At 42.0% G+C, this 21,962-nt stretch overlaps 1 protein-coding gene across 1 annotated transcript in view; it reads right to left on the bottom strand.

Moving 5' to 3' along the window:
- Positions 1-21,618, bottom strand: part of LOC137536731 (collagen alpha-1(XIII) chain-like) — a 269,977-nt gene extending 248,359 nt beyond the window's left edge. Inside the window, exons 1-3 of the mRNA XM_068258952.1 lie at positions 21,607-21,618; positions 20,621-20,647; positions 8,367-8,402 (exon numbers count right to left, since the gene is read on the bottom strand). Coding sequence (XP_068115053.1) covers positions 8,367-8,402; positions 20,621-20,647; positions 21,607-21,618 — 75 coding nt within the window. The remainder of the gene's footprint in view (positions 1-8,366; positions 8,403-20,620; positions 20,648-21,606) is intronic.
- Positions 21,619-21,962: the final 344 nt, after the last annotated feature.

The following is a 21,962-nucleotide window of genomic DNA, read 5'->3' as shown; positions in this document are numbered from 1 at the left end:
CAATAATAACTAGCAAACACCTAAAAGTGCCAGGGAATACTAGATTTCAAGATGTTCATCAAATTGGTTCCTCGCCTCATAGATCACCTGATCCAGAGTATCCTCTGCAAAGCAATTGTTTTTATGCAAAGGCTAAATTACACATCTAGATTCAGACTCTTCTTCAGGCTGAGCTAGGCATTATGGGTACAGTTCAGTCACAGACCAGAGACGTGTCACCCGGATGTTCAAGATGTTCATCAAATTGGTTCCTCGCCTCATAGATCAACCTGATCCAGAGTATACTCTGCAAAGCAATTGTTTTTATGCAAAGGCTAAATTACCCATCTAGATTCAGACTCTTCTTCAGGCTGAGCTAGGCATTATGGGTACAGTTCAGTCACAGACCAGAGACGTGTCACCCGGACGGTGCATGCCTTACATAGAATATTACCCTTAGTTTCAGCGGATAACCAGCTGTGCGAACTTTGCACCGTTAGGTGCTGCTTTTGATGATAGAATGAACCTTTTTTTTTATTTTATTCTAAGTTTATTTTAACAGCAGGATTTGTATAAAATCTGGATGGAGTGGATATTTAGTTTCTGCTGGCAAAACCGCAGTTGCAGTTTATACATACTATATTACTTATAAGGTGTTTAAACACTTTTTGTTTTTCATTTAGGCCAAAAATGTCTTCTTCAGCATCTAAATTCAATCTTAACATTAGAAATGTGAAAAAGGCTCATTCTTGTCTTTCATCGCCTTGCATGAACAACTGTCTTGCTGTTACTTTAGCAGAATGTTCATTTCATTAGTCAGTTGACCTGTACAAGCCAAAAGCTGCAGGATCATTTAAGCCAAAGCTGTCAAATTCTATCATACTTAATACATTGTTTTATTTTCTTTTAGGCAAAGGAAGGCTCATATTAATTACAATAACAAGCTTAAAATAACAGGCAGGTAGAAATAAAAGAATCCATTACAGCAGAGATATTGAACACTATAGGGGTTGTGTGAAACACTTAAATATTTTGTTGCAATAAAAGCCAAACTTAATTATTTGACATAAAATCTCAAACATTGATCTGATTTTGCCAGAGATATAAAGCTGGCTCGGGAACGTAAGTTGTCTTTCGCATTCGCCCAGTTTTTCTCATGTTTAGCAGGAAATAAATATGCTTTCTTTAGCAGTGGGGTCCCCAGTGTCTGTCTATATCTCCAGCTTACTATACAAGTTCATGACACCAGTATTAAGTAAAAGTCAACATGTATTCCCTCATTCCCAAGGAAGAAGAGGGATTTTGATATGGGTCTCAATTTCCTCGTTGTGACTGTGGGATTCAGACCAGTAAATTAAGCTTAATGCGGTTCAGAGGGTTATGCAGCTCACAGACGCATTACATGCCCGCTAAAGAAAACAGCAAGCTCCAACCACCACCTAACATAAAACATGAGCATTACGTTTCCAATTACCAGTCATGTAAAAATGTCAGAGTTTTATGGTAAAGACTGTAGTATATTCTGTGCAAGTAGAATGATTCAAGAGAGCATTCTAAAAGCCACAGTGAGTGGGGGGATGACACAAGATAGTATGTAAAACTGAGGCACAGGGAGGGCTAACAAGAGAGGCACACATATGTCTCCTAGGCCTGTCTAGTCTTTGCTAACGAGAAGCTTCAATTCTGCAAATTTCCAGTGACTTAAAATTGAGCTAATCAAGCCCAATAACTGCTGAGTAATTAGGTGCATTGATTTGCATGAAAAGCTGCAAGAGATGTGCCATGTACCTATGTATCTACACCTGTATATACACTACCAATCTTATTTAGAGCTTGCCTGTCTTTTTTTACTGTAAGGGTTAATGAACCAGCTCTATATCCATGTAGTCATGAAGTCAGACTGCAGAGGCAAATTTTTCTTGATAACTAATTACAGGTCATAAAACATCTGTATAGCTGTAAAATAAATTCTAATAGCAAGACAAGAAATTAATCAGAACATAATTTATTGGTTTAATAACTAAATAAACAGCAACCTGCCAATGAGACATTCAATGTGGTTTAATCTTCAAATCTACATTGTTAAACCTTAAAAACAAAGCTTTTTCAGGAAAGTTCTATTTGAGATTGTATCTATGGGTGGGATTGCTTATGTCATCAGTTCACTTCAGGATTGCTTTAACTCCCCTAAATAGGTGCTATCTGTATAGTTGCTATTCAGAACTGACACATCATCTTACTCAAGGTTTGATCATTCAAGCTAATAGCTCCATTCAGAATTCAGGCATCTTAAAGTAAACCTAAAGCCGGGGAAAAAAAATGAGATTAACTCACCTGGGGCTTCCCTCAGCCCCCTGCAGCCGATCGGTGCCCTCGCAGCCCCGCTCTGACGCTCCAGGACCCGCCGGGGAGCACTTCCGGTTTGGCCGTCACCGGCCGACAGGCATGGGAATGCGAGTGATTGTTCGCGTTCCCAGCCTATATATCGCCCCCTATGCTGCTATTGCGGCCAGGAGGAAGCCCCAGGTGAGTTAATCTCATTTTTTTCCCCCGGGTTTTGGGTTCACTTTAAGGATATGCATATACAGGCAAGTAATAAGGCACCAACACATATTTGAATGCAACTGTATTATATTTAATGGAGCTCTAGTTGCTTAAAGTGCGTACACACGCCTGATTTCTTCAAACGACGGGTCGACAGACCTGCCTGCGGGGCGGCCATTCTGATGACAGTTTACTCGTGTGTCTAGTGTGTCACTAGGCTGATAAGGCTGGTTTTGACTGATCTGCTCGGCGGATCGGTCAAAACCAGCCTTATCAGCCTGCCAACAGACTGTACACACGGGGAAACTGTCGGCAGAACGCATCGTTTGAAGAAATCAGGCATGTGTACGCACCTTTAGAGAGTGCATTGGCCTCATTAAAGACCTACAAGACATTATCTTTTTTTATTTTAGGTCCTTTTTTATTTGAAACAAGGTAGTGCTATTATCTTGAAACAAGGTAGTGCTATTATCCCCTCCCCCCCTCCTCCCCCCCCCCCCCCCTCTTCACTCACTCCCCAACTTCACTTACTCTCCCTTTCCTCCTCCCCAGCTACACTCACTCTCCCATTTCATCTTTTACCACCACAGTTTACTTTAAATAATTTTTCCCCACACAAAAGTCATCATGTTGGACTATGCTGTACAGTGTACATCCTGCAACATGTATGCATGCCTTGATCAGCGGATTGAGGGTGTTTACTGTTGCCCTGGGTGTGTGCGTGTTGCTCAGTTAGAGGCGGAAGTCGCAGAGCTAAATAAGCATCTCGCAACACTGAGAAGCATACACAACATGGAGAAGAGCTTGGATCTCACGATCCAGACACTGGATGGAACCGTTGAAGATGAGGAGGGTGGAGTACAGCCGGACCAAGAAGCAGAGGCAGCCGCTAGTTGGGTCACAGTTAGAAGGGGTAGGGGAAAAAGTGGCAGGGAGGCTAGTCCCGAGTTGTCCCTCACTAATAAGTATGCTTGTTTGCGTAATATTGGGGAGGATGATTCAGGAGTAGCAATGCTGCAGCAGGATGTGCTCCTTAGCAACCAAGGGGCAGACTGCTGTAACGAGAAAGGGAATAGGAGTGCAGCTAAGGCTAGACAGGTACTGGTGGTAGGGGATTCAATTATTAGGCGCACAGATAGGGTAATCTGTCGAAGAAACCGCGAATGCCGTACAGTCTGTTGCCTCCCGGGTGCTCGGGTTCGGCATGTAGCGGAAAGAATTGACAGATTACTGGGTGGGGCTGGGGAAGACCCGGCTGTCATGGTACACATTGGCACCAATGACAAAGTTAGTGGGAGATGGAAGGTCCTCAAAAATGATTTTCAGGTACTTGGAGATAAACTTAAAGCAAGGACCTCCAAGGTGGTGTTTTCTGAAATACTGCCAGTGCCACGTGCTACATCTGAGAGACAGAGGGAGCTTAGGGAGTTAAATAAGTGGCTGAGAAATTGGTGTAGGAAGGAAGGGTTTGGGTTCCTGGAGAACTGGGCAGACTTTGCAGTCGGCTACAGGTTCTACAGCAGGGATGGGCTGCACCTTAATGGGGAGGGTGCAGCTGCATTGGGGGAGAAGATGGCTAAACGGTTGGAGGAGATTTTAAACTAGGATCTGGGGGGAGGCGGGAGGATAAAGTCTCAATACATAGACAAGATGAGGTAAAAAGACAGTGGGAACCTATCATTATGGAGGGTGGAGAGGGGGGTGGGGACAGTGTAAAGATTAAGGAGGTTGGTAAAAATTCAAGTAGCCAATTTCATGTAAACAAAATTGGTAAATGTGGTGGTAAAAATATAAAGTGCATGGTAACCAATGCTCGGAGCCTTGCAAATAAAATAGACGAACTAGAGTTCATTCTGAATGACAAAGGCTATGACATTGTGGGAATAACCGAGACATGGATGGATGAAAGCCATGACTGGATAGCTAATTTAAAAGGATACAATGTGTTTAGGAGGGATAGAACAGGGAAAAAAGGTGGAGGGGTTTGTCTCTTTGTTAAGAATTCTCTTACAGCTGTCCTCAACGATGAGATGGAGGAAGATTGCGAAGATGTGGAGTCCGTTTGGGTAAATATTCATGGTGGAAATAAAAGTTGCCAATTGCTTATTGGGGTATGCTACAGGCCACCTCTTATTAATGAAGCTGCAGAACTGCGATTACTACAGCAGATTGAAAAAGCTGCAGGTAAAAATGAGGTCATAATTATGGGCGACTTCAACTTTCCAGACATTGACTGGAGTATTGAGGCTACCCATTCTGGTAAAAGCAGCAGATTTCTGGCAGCACTACAGGACAATTACTTGACTCAAATGGTAACTGAACCAACTAGGGGGAATGCGTTACTGGATCTGATCATTTCTAATAGACCAGATAATGTATCAAATGTGCAGGTTCAAGAACATTTGGGAAATAGTGATCACAACATGATAACGTTTGAGCTGGTGACTGATAGGCCACGGGGCAGCGGGACCACTAAAACTATGAACTTTAGAAAAGCAAAGTTCACTCAAATTAGGCAGGCACTAAGTTTGGTGAACTGGGATAATGTACTACAAGGGGAAGACACTGAAGGGAAATGGCAAGCTTTTAAACTTATACTCAATCAATACTGTAGTATGTATATCCCATATGGAAACAAAATGTCTAGGAATAAAAAAAGGCCTCTATGGATGAATAGAAAGGTTAAAGATAAAATGAAGAGGAAAAAGAATGCCTATAAGGTCTTAAAACAGGAGGGGACAGAGGCTGCACTAAGCAATTATAAGGAGTGCAATAAAAATTGTAAAAAAGAAATTAGGCAGGCAAAGATTGAAGCTGAAAAACAAATCGCTAAGGATATCAAATCTAACCCAAAAAAGTTTTACAAGTACATTAACTCTAAAAAAAGAAAGGTTGACTGTATAGGACTCCTAAAGGATGAGGATGGGAACTCAATGGTGGATGACCAAGGTAAGGCAGAGTTATTAAATGCTTTCTTTGCTTCTGTCTTCACAAAAGAAACAGCACTGTTGCAAACTACAGAGGTGGAAGAGTCTCAATCTTCTAACTGTAATATTAAATACTTAACGCAGGAAGAAGTGAAGGCAAGACTAAATAAATTAAAAATAGACAAGGCACCTGGCCCGGATGGCATGCATCCTCGGGTCCTAAGGGAATTAAGTTCAGTTATAGATAAACCCCTTTATCTTATCTTTTGTGACTCTCTTGCAACTGGCAGAGTCCCAGTGGATTGGCGTAAAGCCCACGTTTTCCCATTATTTAAGAAGGGCAAAAAATCTGATCCAGGAAATTATAGACCTGTAAGTTTAACATCAGTTGTATGCAAACTATTTGAGGGGTTACTAAGAGATACTATACATGACTTCATAGTAGAAAATAATCTTATTTCTCAGCATCAACATGGGTTTACTAAAGACAGGTCCTGTTTGACTAACATGCTCAGCTTTTATGAGGTAGTGAATGCTAATATGGATATTGGGAATGCTGTAGATGTGATATACTTGGACTTTGCAAAGGCCTTCGACACTGTTCCCCACAAAAGTCTGGTGCAAAAGTTGAGGATGCAAGGACTGGGGAAGAGTCTGTGTTCATGGATAGGGAACTGGCTAATGGACAGAAAACAAAGAGTTGTGGTCAATGGATCATACTCAAAATGGGAGACTGTTAGCAGTGGGGTCCCACAGGGGTCTGTTCTGGGTCCAGTGCTCTTCAATTTATTTATTAATGACCTAGTAGATGCAGTAGTGAGCAATGTTGCTATCTTTGCAGATGATACAAAATTGTGCAGAATCATTAACTCTCAGGAAGATAGTGTCATATTGCAACAGGATCTGGATAGGATGGCTGTATGGGCACATACATGGCAGATGAAATTCAATGTTGACAAATGTAAGGTCATGCATTTTGGACGTACTAATGGTCTAGCACCATACAAAATAAATGGGATACAGTTGGGGACATCAAACTTGGAGAAGGACTTAGGAGTACTCATTGACAACAAGTTAAATAATCGTACTCAATGCCAAGCAGCTGCAGCTAAAGCTAACAAAATTTTGGGATGCATTAAAAGGGAAATAAAAACTCGAGATGCTAGCATAATATTGCCCCTGTTTAACTCTCTAGTAAGGCCACATCTGGAATATGGAATTCAGTTCTGGGCACCACATTACAAAAAAGATATTGCAGTTTTAGAGCAGGTGCAGAGACGAGCAACAAAATTGATGCGTGGGATGGAAGGTCTCACTTATCGAGAAAGGTTAGATAAACTGGGTTTATTTAGTCTAGAGAAAAGACGCCTTAGAGGGGATCTAATTAACATGTATAAATACATCAGAGGGCAATATAATACCTTGGCGGATGAGCTTTTTGTCCCTAGGCCTTCTCAAAGGACTAGAGGACATGATCTGCGCATGGAGGAAAAATGTTTTAGCCATTTATTTAGGAAAGGGTTCTTTACAGTAAGAGTGATTAAGATGTGGAATGCATTGCCACAGGAAGTCGTTATGGCAAACTCTATACCTGCATTTAAAGGGGGCTTAGATGCTTTTCTTGCGTTGAAAGACATCCATGGCTACAATTACTAGGTAATGCCTAATGATGTTGATCCAGGGATTTTATCTGATTGCCATCTGGAGTCGGGAAGGAATTTTTCCCTTTAAGGGCTAATTGGACCATGCCTTGTAAGGGTTTTTTCGCCTTCCTCTGGATCAACAGGGATATGTGAGGGAGCAGGCTGGTGTTGTACTTTATACTGGTTGAACTCGATGGACGTATGTCTTTTTTCAACCAAAATAACTATGTAACTATGTAACTATGTGATAATCAGTCGCTAAACTAATATGCTTAATCTGTTAATTAACCTATTGAATCTAGGCCTTCTCCTGTTCTGAATCAAGGGTTTAATAAGCTCTCCATCAGCTGCAAAGTTTTAGAGAAGCAGAGATTTGGTGGGGGCATGTGCAGGCTATGCTGATTTAAATCTCCCAGCTAGCATCTCTCTAAGCAATCTCTGGTTGTTGTTATCACATGATCATGAACAAATCTAGTTTTCTTTATAAATGTTGAGAAAAATTACTAAATAAGAACATAGTAACAAGTGATATTGCCTGCTAATGATATATGCACTACGCGATTTTTACAACAATTTTTACTACGACTGGCAAATTTTTGAGAAATGAGCAATAATTGCCGCAATCTCGCAACATGGTTACTGGCATAGAATTACACGAACAATGTTTGGCGACATGCAGTGATAATGACCATCACAGCGGATTGCATGTTTAAGATCCTCGATGACTCCTGCCTAAAGTGCCGCAATCATTTGAGCTCTTGCTTGAGCCCGTCGTGTGCTGCTGCATGTATGCACCGGCAGGAAGATAGATCTGGGAACACTCGTTGTCTGAGGACATTGCTGTGATCCGTTTTCCTGCATCATTAGGCGAGTATTCAGCTTTGGACACACACTATCAAAAGTGCCATTCACTGTAAACTAATATTTCTAAGTACAGCACAACATAGCACTGCTGAAGTGTACTGAGAAATGCTGGCGTGCTATAGAAGAGTACTGCTTATTAATAGTGTGCAAATAAACCAGAGGCAACACCTTCCACCACCACCCCCTCCTATGAACAGGTTGCGTGTGCATGAGTACACTTTAAAGGTGGTGCATACAAACCCCGTGGGCTTCCATCAAACCATGCCCATGCCTACAAAAGCATTCCTTGTAAGACCCTTGCAGATTGTTACTTATGTTAGTCACTAAGCTGGATATTAATGCTAGTCCATCCTCCGCTGCATGCTATTTCACAGCTGTCACACAAAATGATGCAAAGAGTAAAACTCACCATCCGTCCTGGCATTCCAAGACCTCCTTTCTCACCCTGATAATCAACGGAAATGACATGAGGTTGTAAAAATTCATATATCAAGTTTTTAACCTGCGTAAAATTTTGAACGTTTAGCATATGCAGAATAAAAGTATCTGATTTGTTACTCCTTCCCTTATTTTATGGAGTAACAAATCCCAATACCTGGCATTCTGCACCAGTTTAATAAAATGTATGAAAGTAAAACACGTCCAAGTCGTTGGTTCTTGGCACACAGATCACTTTGATGCAGAAACTATAAGCGCTGTTATTATAATAGTACGTTCATGCTCCCCCTCCCACCTTTGCCACCAACAACTGTAACCACAAACACATGCTCCACACTAAACTCTTCTAAGCCCAACACTAACTAGTAGCATTAACACCCTAAACCAGTGTTTTTCAACCGGTGTGCCGCGGCACACTAGTGTGCCGCGGCATGTTGCCCGGTGTGCCGTACAGGTCTGGCCTCTCACCAGACCTGTACCTACTTTAGGGTGCAGGAGGGGGGAAGCAGCGCTATAAGGAGGGGCAGTGGAGGCAGCGGTGGGCAGGGGGGAAATATCCCCCACCCTCACCTGGGACCCCTCCTTCTGCCTCTCTCCCCCTCCATTTAGCGGTGGCAAGTGCGGCTCGGCGGCGGGGAGGCATACGGAGAATTACTCACCACTTCCGCGTTCCAAGCGCCGGCAGCGTCATGTCGTCACACATCTCCGCCTTCAATGCCGCCCACTGTGCTTCCTGATTAGCGGAAGCACAGTGGGCAGCATTGAAGGCGGAGATGTGTGACGACATGACGTTGCCGGCGCTTGGAACGCAGAAGTGGTGAGTAATTCTCCGTATGCCTCCCTGCCGCCGAGCCGCACTTGCCACCGCTAAATGGAGGGGGAGAGAGGCAGAAGGAGGGGTCCCAGGTGAGGGAGGGGGGGATATTTCCCCCCTCCCCACCGCTGCCTCCACTGCCCCTCCTTCTAGCGCTGCTTCCCCCCTCCTGGGCATCTATACTGGGGGGAACTGTACTAGCTATACTGGGGGCAACGAAACTAGCTATACTGGGGGCAACGAAACTAGCTATACTGGGGGCAACGAAACTAGCTATACTGGGGGCAACGAAACTACCTACACTGGGGGCAACTAAACTAGCTATACTGGGGGCAACTATACTAGCTATACTGGGCACTATACTGGAGCACTACCTACCTATACTGGGCACTATGCTAGCTATACTGGGCACTATGCTAGCTATACTGGGCACTATGCTAGCTATACTGGGCACTATACTAGCTATCTGGGTACTATACTAGCTATACTGGGCACTATACTAGCTATACTGGGCACTTTACTGGCTATACTGGGGCACTACCTATCCATACTGGGACTATACTAGCTATACTGGGGCACTATACTAGCTATACTGGGGCACTATACTGGGGTAACTATACTAACCATACTGGGGCAACTAAACTCCCTATACTGGGGCAACTATGCTAGCTATGCAGCCGCCCCCCCCCCCCCCATAGCACGGCACTGTCCACTAGGTCGCACAAACACCCGCGACCAAATCTAAGTACAGTCTTCTAAACCAGGAATCCTTAAAAATGGTGCTAAGAACGATCAGTGGTAGGCTGGTTCAACGGAAGTGGTACGGCTGGTTCATATTAGCCTTGAAAATGGTCTGAATCGGAGAATAGACCACAACGACGGAGCAAAGGACATGTTATTGGATTCAACATTACAAATTGGATATGTTCAAACCTGTGTCTGTTCCATGCATTTCAGTGAAAAACATGCACAGCTATTCTGGAGACCGGTCAGAAGTTGGACATGTTGTAATAGCATGTTTGAACACTCGCTTCATGGGTGTTCTGTTCCATGGATAGTGGCAGTGCATGTGCTGACACCATCCACAACAATGGACACCTGAGTGTGAACATAGCCTTAGATTGGGTGCCCACTTCTGATTGCAAATTGCTTTCAAACACTGAGCGCAATTATGCTACTTAGGAGTGGGGAGATTTCCAAAATGATTTATAGGAAAGTGATTTTGGGCCCTGCTTTCCCCTATAAAATCAATCCAAAAATGCTGCAGGATCCGTGATGGCAATTTTGGCAAATCGCAGTAGTTTTCATTAGTATAGCTGAAAGCGTTCTAGTGGGCCATAGCCCTCAGAGTTGCCACCAAAATCTTTAAAACCTGACATATATTAACTGCGCAGGTTTTGTGGATGATTAAACACAAAACATTAAAGCACTGACTGGGTCTAATTCATCATAAAAACTCATGTAGCTCACATATGTCCAGCTCAAAAGGAATGAGACGGCCTTAGTTGTGTTGAACCACTGTGCCCAGATGAAGGGCTCTAAAATTGATTAATTGATTTGCTGACATAACCTGAGACGTTTTTATGATCTTCTGTATATCAAAACCTCATATAAGTTGTGATATCACATCTTGGAGATTTGTACAAAATGACATTTCTTTTTGCGTGTGTTTGCAAGTTACATGCTTGTCAATCTGCCTATCTCAGCAACATGTGGTCTTAATTCTTTCTCAAATCTCTCTGTACAAATCACATGTAACTGCAAGCAGACTTTGATTCTTTTAAAATAAATGTGCCTTCAGGGATGTTCCTTCTCGCCTGTTTTCTATTGTTGATTTTTACAAAGATTGGTTACTAAGCACTCTGTACAATCAGGGGTAGTATCAGTTTTAAAACGATTGGGCAAAAAGAAGTCTATTTATAGGGAATGGGCAAATTTGCCTACCTGGATTTGTCCTTATTTGCCATATTTGCTGTCAGCATCGGCCCATATTTACTAAAGGACCTGGCAAGCTAAGTGTAAATGTAGACAGATGCAACTCATGTAGACTAAAGCTTACCATGCATGGATCAGTTATGGCCCAATATGCCCAGCAGATCAATACATAATTGAATGGAATTTCATCAGTTACGGTGCAGTCCTGTCTGTACGCCTCAATCATAATGTTCCTGTGGTCGTGAGTGTTCTGTGCATGCGCGATCCACAAAGAATTATAACTGCGCATGTGAAGAATGCTCCCAGACACGGGAGTGAGATCAGGAGGCACAAGCATGGGATCACGCAGGTGCTGTAGCTGTGACCCAGCCAGGTTGGAACTTTTTATGAGGGGTGGCACAACGGATGGGACTCAGAAGACATTAATTAGCCTCAAAAACTACGGGGACTGGAAGAAGCCACAAGTAAGTAAAAGTCATCTTTGATGGTACCTGTTCATGTGTGCTTTAAATTAGAGAGGCGACTTGGCTAGGACAATCAAATTACCTTTGACTTTTTTGTACTATAAGGAAACTGTATCAGAATACAATTCTCTGGGGCATACTGAAAGTAGGCACCGGGTGAAGGTTTCATGTGACGTAGCTAAATACAAGTCAAATTTGTTTTGAAAAATCACAATAAGGAATCCAGGACAGAAGTAAAACCTGCAAGATCAAAGCAGTGTTTTTTTTTTCCTGCCAGAATTCTACGTACGTCTATGTTGAACTAGAAATACAGCAGCTGATAGAAAACCATCAAGTAACCTAGTAGGATTAAATCTTTATGTTCTGAAAATGGGGGGACAGAAACAGGGCTGGTTTAAGCCGCACTGGGGCCCTAGGTCAAAAGTAGCTTGGGGGCCCCCCTACCCTCCCTTCTCCCCAGCAAAGTCAGCCCCTGAATCGGCTGCTGCCCCTCGTGGTCTCCCATCAACTTCCCCCGTGGCTAGCGCACACTGTGTAGCTCAGCTGTGTAATAACTCACCTGTCCCGGCTGCTCCATCCCGTGCTTCCTCTTCAGCCCCGCTGCCTGCGTCTTCTCCATCCGACATGTGTTACGTGTAAATAACATGCGCCGGCGCCGCCGGGTATATAGAGGCGGGCAGCAAGCTGAAGAGGGAGCACAGGATGAAGCTACCGCAGGGACAGGTGAGTTATTACAAGGCAACTGAGCAGGGGTGTAACTACAATACAACAGGATAGCTTGTAGGTACATTAGAACATCGATGGAAGGCTTGTAGGTACATAGCTTGTAGGTACATTAGAACATCGCATAGCTTTGTGGGACAGTCTTGGGTGACATTTATTTAATAGGTTTACTGATTGAGTCTGCTGGTATGTCTGTGTTCTGATCCAAGAGGTTCAGACTCTGCTTTCTGAACCTCTTGGATCAGAACACAAACATACCAGCAGACTCAATCAGTAAACCTATTAAATAAATGTCACCCAAGACTGTCCCACAAAGCTATGCGATGTTCTAATGTACCTACAAGCTATTCAGGCAACTATTAAATATATAAAAAGCCTCCACATATACAGAACACACACCACATCAAACATACACACACAGACACACTGTACACACACCACACACACAGTACACACACCACACACACAGTACACACACACACACACACCGTACACACACCACACACACAGTACACACACCACACACACAGTACACACAAACTGTACACACACACACACACACAGTATACACACCACACACACACACACACAGTACGCACACACACACACACAGTACACACACCACACACACACGGAAACACTGTACACACACATACACACTGTACACACACACTGTACACACACACTGTACACACACACTGTACACACACACTGTACACACACACACACACAAACACACACACACAACACACACTGTACACACAGACACTGTACACACACATTCTGCAATCTGTGCACCTGTGCCCAGTGCACACTGCAAACTAGATCCCCCCTCTCTCCTGTACATCAGGTGGGTGATACTTAGCACTATGGCTGCTGTCTACATGCTGGCAAGTGTCCCCAGGAAGCTCCATCTTCAGATTACAGCCTGTAATAAATATGTGTTGGTCCGGTTAACTATGGGAGGGGGTGGGGTTGCTCCGCCTGACATCAGACACCATGCCTCACAGGCTTGCACAGACGTTTCCAGCATTTGTTAGCTGCTGAGAGGCAGCTAGTAGTATGTGTGCACTGCAGTCTGTGGACAGTCTTTGTATATAATAAATGCAGAGTGGAGCATAATTAAACTTTACTGGTCCTGTTATGAAACACAGCTCCTTCACTTCCTAATCAGTTGTATGTGCTGTGCAGCCAGCCAATCACCATGCGTCTTCACTCCTTGCATGGTGATTGGCTGGCAGCACAGCTCATACAACTTGTGAGGAGGACGTGAAGGAGCCGCAGCTAGAATCATAAGAGGACCGGGTAAAGTTTAATTATGCTCCGCTCTGCATTTATTACAGTACAGATCACCCTCTCCTCCTAGCTGCAATCTCTCTTCCAAATCTTTTAAATGCTGGCCCGGCCACTGCAGCTAAGCGCGCAACATTAGGAACACTGGGAACAGTCAGGGAGACCACCTGGGGGGCCTAGCAGAGATCGGGAGCCCTGGGGCAGTTGGCCCCTTTGCCTCTATTGAAGCGCGGGCCCTGGACAGAATCCGAGAGCTCAATATAGTGTAGTAACTTTGTGTTGTATTGTTGTATAGTTAGAGAAGGAATAATACTCACAAACATGGGTTACGTGTAAGGCAACCACTGTATAAGTAGGTGGGGATAACAAATCTGATCCCACTTGGGTTAAAACATCACTCTCTGTAGATGAGGAAAAAAGGAGCACTCCTCCACCAAAAGTAGACAATACAACTCAAAGAAACGTATGTAAACTGAGGCACCACTTAGGATAAAATACACTAAAAATTGGTTAAAAAGGCGGTGGGTGGACTTACCTCTGAATATATCACACAGGTAGTCAAGTTTCCAAAACAGCTTTATTTTAAGACATAAAGCACTCTAATTGCTATGCGTTTCACAGATGAAGCAGGACATTTCTGTGAAATACGTTTCAATTGTAGTGTTTTATATATTAAAATAAAGCTGTTTTAGAAACGTCATTATCTATGTCATATATACGGAGTTAAGTCTGTCGCTACCTCATCAACAAGTAAAAGACTCCTGCGCACTTAGCAATTTCTGCTAAAATTAAATATATAAACAACACACAAGAAATACAAGAAATAAATAACATACAATAACACACCACTACTACCTCATTTTAACTGGAGTTTAGTGCATAAAGTGGTGCTTCTGTTTACCCACATTTCTTACGTTTGGCAAGCCATTTGGAAATGCATGACTATGTTGGAGACCAATGATGACATCATAGCCTTAAAGGGAACCAGGGATGAACAATTCACACAAAATACACTTATCGGTCGATAGCTTGTAAAGAATAAATGCTCTACCTGATAATTTCGCCACTCTGGTGTGCCTTTTTGAGTGTTTTTTATCCATTATTGCTCCAGGAAATATCCAATATGGCCGCCAGGTTATAAGCTGTTCTGGATGTGCTGTCTAGCCTCTGAGACTATAGAGAAGCAGGGCTGCAGCAGGCTTTCATCTGTGTGCTTTCAACTTTATTATTCTGGCATGCTGTGTGGCTGCCTGTAGGAAGTGTCTCTCATAGAAATGAAACTGCATACAGTAGATAATGACTGGCTGCACAGTGTACACATATACACTTGTCTGTTTCAGAGCTTCTTTCTCGGCAGCAGCAGCCCCTCCTATGTCAACAGCTCTGAGTAGGAAATCTGAGTAGGAAATCTGAGTCACTTCACAGAAGAGTGACTCAGCTATAATGATTCCAGGTCAAACCTAGACTGAATCATTCGGTGGATTGTTATCACAGCTGATAACAGATAGATTAGACTGAGAAGAATAAAACTAAAAGCATGATAGGTGTTTACTGTCATGTTCCCACTGATAAATGTAATAAAATACATGAGGGTGCTTCGTCTCTGGTTAAGGGACAGTGTTATATGGCATCTCTCATTCAGCTAAACAGGGTAGCTTTATGATGAGGCCTGTCATTCATTGACTCACAAGATGCCCAGTTGTTCCAGAGCAGTGATGCACCTGTCAAGCATTACTGTAAGTCCAGTGACTGAGATACTGTCACACTATTTGGCCACTTGGCAGCAGTGATATAATTTCTTTGGAACTGGCATGCAGTTTGCAGGTCAGCCCATGGCAGCTTCCATCAGAGAAGTTTAGTTTCATGGCACATTCCATCTATGTGACCTCTGAGGAGCTTTCATAGATGACAGATCAGTGATACTAACATCACATTTTACAAGGATATGTACACTTTATAAGTGGTTTTGCTTACACCATTGTTATGTACATCTGCATGGCAATGAAATTGTATTTATTGAAATTGGCATTCACGCTACTCTTACAATGAAGAAGGGAAAACCATCAGTTAAACAGTCTGTACACCAGACTGTTTAAACACCTGTTTCTGCTTGAGCACAAAAAAACATGCAAGTTATATTAAAGACAGCTCCCTAGAAAAGTGCACTGCTTATATCAATGGCCAGGCTCTTATGTCAAGACAGACTCAAGACAGAATCCAAGAAACATTTGTGTTTAAAAAAAGAACGGTATTCAAGCATACTGACAAACACACTGGACACATCACAATGAAATTTTAGAATGGAAAAAGGGAGCGCATTTGCAGAACTGCCAGGACATAATAAAATGTAGACAAAATCCAAAACAACTATAAATCTATAACAAAATCTATCTATCTATCTATCTATCTATCTATCTATCTATCTATCTATCTAGTTTGAAAGGCTGGAGATACAACATGCATTTTTGGATCAAATATTGCATTTTTTTAACAAGTCAATTTGATGTAATCAATCAAATCCTTTCTGCATTATTTTTAGTAAAAGGCTGGTGGTTCTGGGTGATAAATAACCATAACGTAGGTAACTTGGATTGAAACTTTGACATACAATTCAGTGCAATGGGACAAAGACAGGGGGAGAGGGGCGCCCAGGTGTAATAAAATAAGTTAAAAACTATGTATTGGGCTACCCGAGTGGAGGCAGGCTTCATCCATGTATCCACACGTCATACCAGTGATTGCTTATACAGCAACTCACCTTTGTAGGTACATACTATTACAGGGTATTCCTCTTCTCACATTAATAATACCACACTATTTGGGCTCTCACTGTCCCTGCGTGTTTTTAAGGTGTTCTGAACAGATCTCTGAGACTATTCAAATCAGAAAAATGGATACATAACAAATACATAACACATTTTTGGTGACTCATTTCAGTTTCCAGGTAATGCAACTATTAGAAAAATAACCACATCTGTTGCTAGTAGTAAAAATGTTTCTGTACCGTGTTAGCCAAACAAATTATGTAGGTAGAAAAAAAGGCCTCTATTCATTAAGATCAAGCTGACAATAATAAGGCAAGAGAAAACTTGCCACCACACATCGATCTTGCCTAAAGTGTAGAGATAAGTTTCACAGTGAGAGAGTTAACTTATCACTTCCGTCCTTAAGTTACCTCCTCTGTAGTTATATTCACATGCAGTTAATTAACAGCCTGTCTTTAACTTTAGAATTCTGTAGTTATTTTAAGGATCGAAATGTTACATTTAGAGATCTCACCTTAACTGAAAGAGAGAAGAGTTAACTTTAGGTTTGACTGAGGTAAAATGTTTCCTGAATACTACATGCCTTATCACCATGGTGATAACTCTAGAAACTTAGGAGATAAGCTTAGTGAATTGAGGCCAAGGTCTTGTAAAAGTAATACCTTTTAATACCTGACGTCTAACTGCTAAAGAGTAACCAGCACAACTGCCATCTACGTGTTTATACTATTTACCTGCATCAGTGTTTTACTTCAGCTAACATCTGGAAATATGCCTGAAGAAGGGGACTAGATCCCAGAAAGCTTGCATAATTTAACTTTATCAGTTAGCCATTAAAAGGTATTACTTTTACAAGACTTTGTTTTTTTCTCCCTACACATCTGTTGTTGAAATCTGATCAAAATCTAGTGGTGCAAGGCAGTAAAATGAATGCTACTCCCCAATCAATCAATGTACAGCTTGCAGGTAGTAACTCATCGCTTGCCCATGTGACTGCTATAAAATAATATTCAGCTAGCAATAAGGAGATTTAATGAAGCAATACAATGTTAGAACAAAATACAACACTGAACGCTTTAATGAAGAGATGAGAAATGTAACTTTCCTCAGTCACCAAAGATGGCACTGTGGTGCCTCAATAGAATCTGTGGTTTGCATTCATTTTTTTTATCCTTGTCTTGGCATTAGGCAGTTATTATTTGCTATTTTATATTTTAAACTCACAAGCACTAATAAGCGTGCCTCCAGCAACCATTTTTTCAAAGCGTATGAACAAAATGATGATTCACAAGATTCACGGCAGCGCTTCATTTATCCAGATCGTTCCAGCATGATGTTAAACCGAGACGTATGTAATGCTTTGATAAGATTGTATTAATTGTTGCTGCGCTTGAACTTGGCTCCCTATCAAAGCATTTATACAGTTGTAAAAACAGAGGCATGCAATGAATGAATGACAATTTCTGAAACAAAAACAATTTAAAAAAAATGTCAGGCCAGGATATTCCCTTTGAAGCAATACTTTCCACTGCTCCTGGACAACAACATCTGGATTGCTTTGCATGCATCTTCCTAAGCTTCTTTGTGGCAGTTATTGTCTTCCTGTTTTCTCCACTTCTCTACCAGTACAGAGATAGCATGAGCATTTTATAACTTAAGGTTGTTCCCTGTGATGTTACAAGATTGTTGTTCCATTGGGGCTTTCCTCACACATCAAGTCCCAAGTAATACGGGCGTCTGGGCCACTAAACTACTTCCTTTCCTCATAAAATTATGTTTAACAGGGGATGTTACAAGTCTGTAAAAATGCTATCCGTAAGCCATCAGTGATAAATCATGCTGTATATCTTGTTGGTGAGTGTGAAATATATGAGCTTCCACAAACACACACAAATATAAAGGAAGTGCAGTCTGTAAGGTAACAGTAAGAATATAGATTGACATTTACTTTATTTTTAACTGTCTGCAAACAAAAGCGGATTATTATTAACATTCAAGACACTTTTTACATGTTGCGTATCATCGGACAATATAATCACATGGGAAACACAATGCCATTATATTGTAGTGGTACATTCACATGGGAGTGATATTAGTGCAGTGTGGCGGAATCAGAAAGAATAATGCAAGACTTTATGGTAATAGCAATTCCTGCCATGCATTGATCAGGACCAGCAGTCCGAAACAGGCTGTCTGCATGTTGGGTTGATGTGGGTCTGTACATTTTTTAAGCTATAGGCTTGCTGTAAACCAGCAGCTTTGGATGTAAGCCTGGCTTCAGGAGCATAAGAAATAATTTGCACATTCAGTAGCGGTGCATTGTGGAAGATCAAAGTTGCTCACTTAAAGTTTAATCATCACAAATACCATCTGTTTTAAAAAGGCAAAACACACTAAGCATTGCTTCTTAGTAGGAGAGCTTTTTGGTCTCTTTTAGTCCCCTATACTTTCCTTGTGGTTTTTGGGTCACCCCGAGCTGATTATGAGCAAAATGATACATGGGTTCAGCATACATGATAGCTGTCTCCAGTAAGGCCAAAACCAGTGAATGTTTCTTGTGCACCGGCCAGGTACTTACTAGCACCTGGCAGAGGTGGTGGAGAGGAGGCTCCAACATGCAGATACATCTGAGTTCTAATGTGACATGCTGCATTTTTCTTTACTGCCAAATAATGCCACCACTTCTCAAAAATGCTGTTTCAAATGCTGATATGAAGACACGGGTTTACAAAGCATTACATTAACATCTACCGTTGTTTATCAATGGTTTCCATTACTTTGAATGGACTAATAAGAAGCCTCAATTACCAATTTAAATACAGTTGCAGAGATGTCTTATAAACATTTTTTACTGATAAACAAATGTTTAAAAAGTAGCATTACCAGCTGTTTGCTGTTCATCATTGCAGCCTTCGTCTAAACCACAGTTCCCCAACTCTGTCCTCAAGCCCCACCAACAGTGCATGTTTCGCAGGAAACCACAGTCACAGGTGATGTAATTAAGATCTCTCCAGAGCTGATTATCTACCTCTGTGGGTTTCCACAAAACATGCACCATTAGAGGTACTTGTGGACAGGGTTGGGAAACCCGCCCTAGAGGGTAAAGCTCAAGAGTCAGGAAACGGTTAGTGAATTCCCAAGGTGACATGGTAGCCATGCCATGCACGGCATGCATGCCAAGCTGAAAGCACTCTTCTTGCCCATTTAAAATAGGAATTTACAACCAGGATTTTTTTTAACTTGATCATGGGTTAATTCCATATATACCATGATCATAGTGAAACATAGCTCCTTTATGAGCCCACATAACAGTGTTATAATCAACAGAATGAGTGTGTGTATAAATAACAAAGGGGATATCCCAATGCTACCGAAAAAGAAAATGTATTTGTATATCTTATTTAGAAATACACACTTCAAATCATGTTAGGAAAAGTTCCCTCTCTGATAAGCAAGTAGAAATATTCTATAAAAACATTAAAGTAATGCGCATAATTTTAGACCCTGTAAATGAAAATGATTCTTTTACTGGGCAACAACATCTATTTTTTTTTTTAACCGCCCCAGGCAAAATTGTTAGGTAGGAAGTATTTTAAGAAAAAATTATATGCACAAGACATTTGTCTGCACAATTTTCCAAGCCACAGGCATGTTTAGGATACTTAAAAGTGCATGTTTAAAATATACTATAATTTGTATTGGCTTACAGCATGTGCATGTTTATGGGAAGCTTATGCAGATCTCTTACACAAAGCAGTTACTTATGTTTTTACAGACATCTTTTCACTATTGGAAGTCATCAGAAAGCCGACCTGCAACTCGAATATATACATTATCTGTGGAATTTCACAAAAGTGATTTCTGCGTTATGTTAATAAATGATACAGCTTGTGTAATGTCATATTCTGCATTCTTGTACTGTATATACCAATAGAGCGTTTTAGAAATATGGTGTCACAGTGCTGCTTGTAATACAATGAAGGGATATGTTAATGTGTCTTTGTTTTAACCTCTGACTACAATGTATTATGACATATGATACACTGAAAATACATACGCCAAGGTCACTCAGAAATGGGGTTCACAATATGGAATCAGTTAATGCAACTAACATGCTTTGATCTGTACAGTGTTTAAGTGGAGTGGCGGACGTAAAAAAAAGACGTGTAAGCTAGCAGTAATCAAGAGTAAATTCATACGAAGCAAACATGAAAGATAAGAGGGCACTTACCGGAATACCAGGTCGTCCAATAGGCCCCTGGAATAAAAGCAGATGGTTTATTACAGGAAATTTCAACCAATATAAATTACCAGTTATAATGTGATAAGGGAAACAATTTATAAGCATGATGAGATGGCTAAAGGAAAATAAATATTGCCACATTAGGATTAGTGGCAAATACTGTATGAATCGCTTTTTGCAACATCGTACTATCTCAAACATTGATAATACAGTGGTTTTAACATAAATTATTTTTATAGATTGAAAACAATTTAAAAAGTTGTATTTTGAATATAACCCATTACAAAGTAGTTTGTAATAATAATTGGTGGAACGGGGCAGTTTAAGGATCTGTTAGAAGAGCACCACGGGTAGTCCAAGAAAATCCAACTGTTAAAGAGAATCTGAAGCATTTTAAAATACCTGTTCTTATGGAGCAGGCTGCTTCAGCATTATAATCCAAACTGATTCGCCGCATCCATGTGGCAGAATAAGGTCTTTATCACCCCGAAATCCCTGGGGCCAAATTTGGGGCTCCTTCCGAGTAGAGGCAGAGATGGGTGGGGACAGGCAGTAGCTCTGCCTTTCTTTCACTGAGAGGGGCAGGGAGAGGCGGAGATCGGGGGAGAATGATTGGACTGGAGGCAGAGCTACAGTGCAAAGCTCTGCCTCCCCCAGGCAGCAAAATCCATGACCTGGAAGGTCGTGGAATTTTGCCCCAGGGTTTCTTGGGGATAAAGACCTTATTCTGCCGCAGGGGTTCCGGTGAATCTGTTTGGATTGTAATGCTAAAGCGGCCTGCTTCATAAAAACAGGTATTTTAATTTAAAATGCTTCAGACTCCTTTTAACTACTTTAGGACCTTAGTGATTGAAATCTATGCCCTGTTTTGATAGCTATCTGGCTGCCAGGGAGTAGATTTCAATGTACCGCGCAATTTTTGCTGATTTCGTCGCTCCCGACAATCTCGCTGCTGTCTCCCCACCGCAGCTCACCTGCTCTGCCATCAGTGTAACGGCAGAGCCCTGTTGTGAGCGGGTCAGGAGCCGATTTCATTGGCTCCTGACCCTGTCTATCAACGTAAGCAGCTTCCATTGGCTTACATTGATAGGCAGGGTCAGGAGCCAATGAAAGCGGCTCCTGACCGGCTCACAGGAACTCTGCTGTCATAGAGACGGCAGAGTGGGTGGCCCAGGTTCCCGACGTGCGGCGGTGACAGCGATTGCAGCTGGTATGTACGGCGATTCTGGTACCAGCGGTCTCTGGCCCTTAGGGGGGCAGAGACTGCTGGTACTTAAGTGGTTAAAGGCTAGTGCTTGTGTGTAAGTATACCACTGGCTAGCTGCATCCA

The sequence above is a fragment of the Hyperolius riggenbachi genome, chromosome 10, assembly GCF_040937935.1.
Source record: "Hyperolius riggenbachi isolate aHypRig1 chromosome 10, aHypRig1.pri, whole genome shotgun sequence".
Classification (NCBI taxonomy): Eukaryota; Metazoa; Chordata; class Amphibia; order Anura; family Hyperoliidae; genus Hyperolius; species Hyperolius riggenbachi.
The sequence above is the reverse complement of the archived record's forward strand: the minus strand, read 5'-3'. Positions and strand labels throughout refer to the sequence as shown.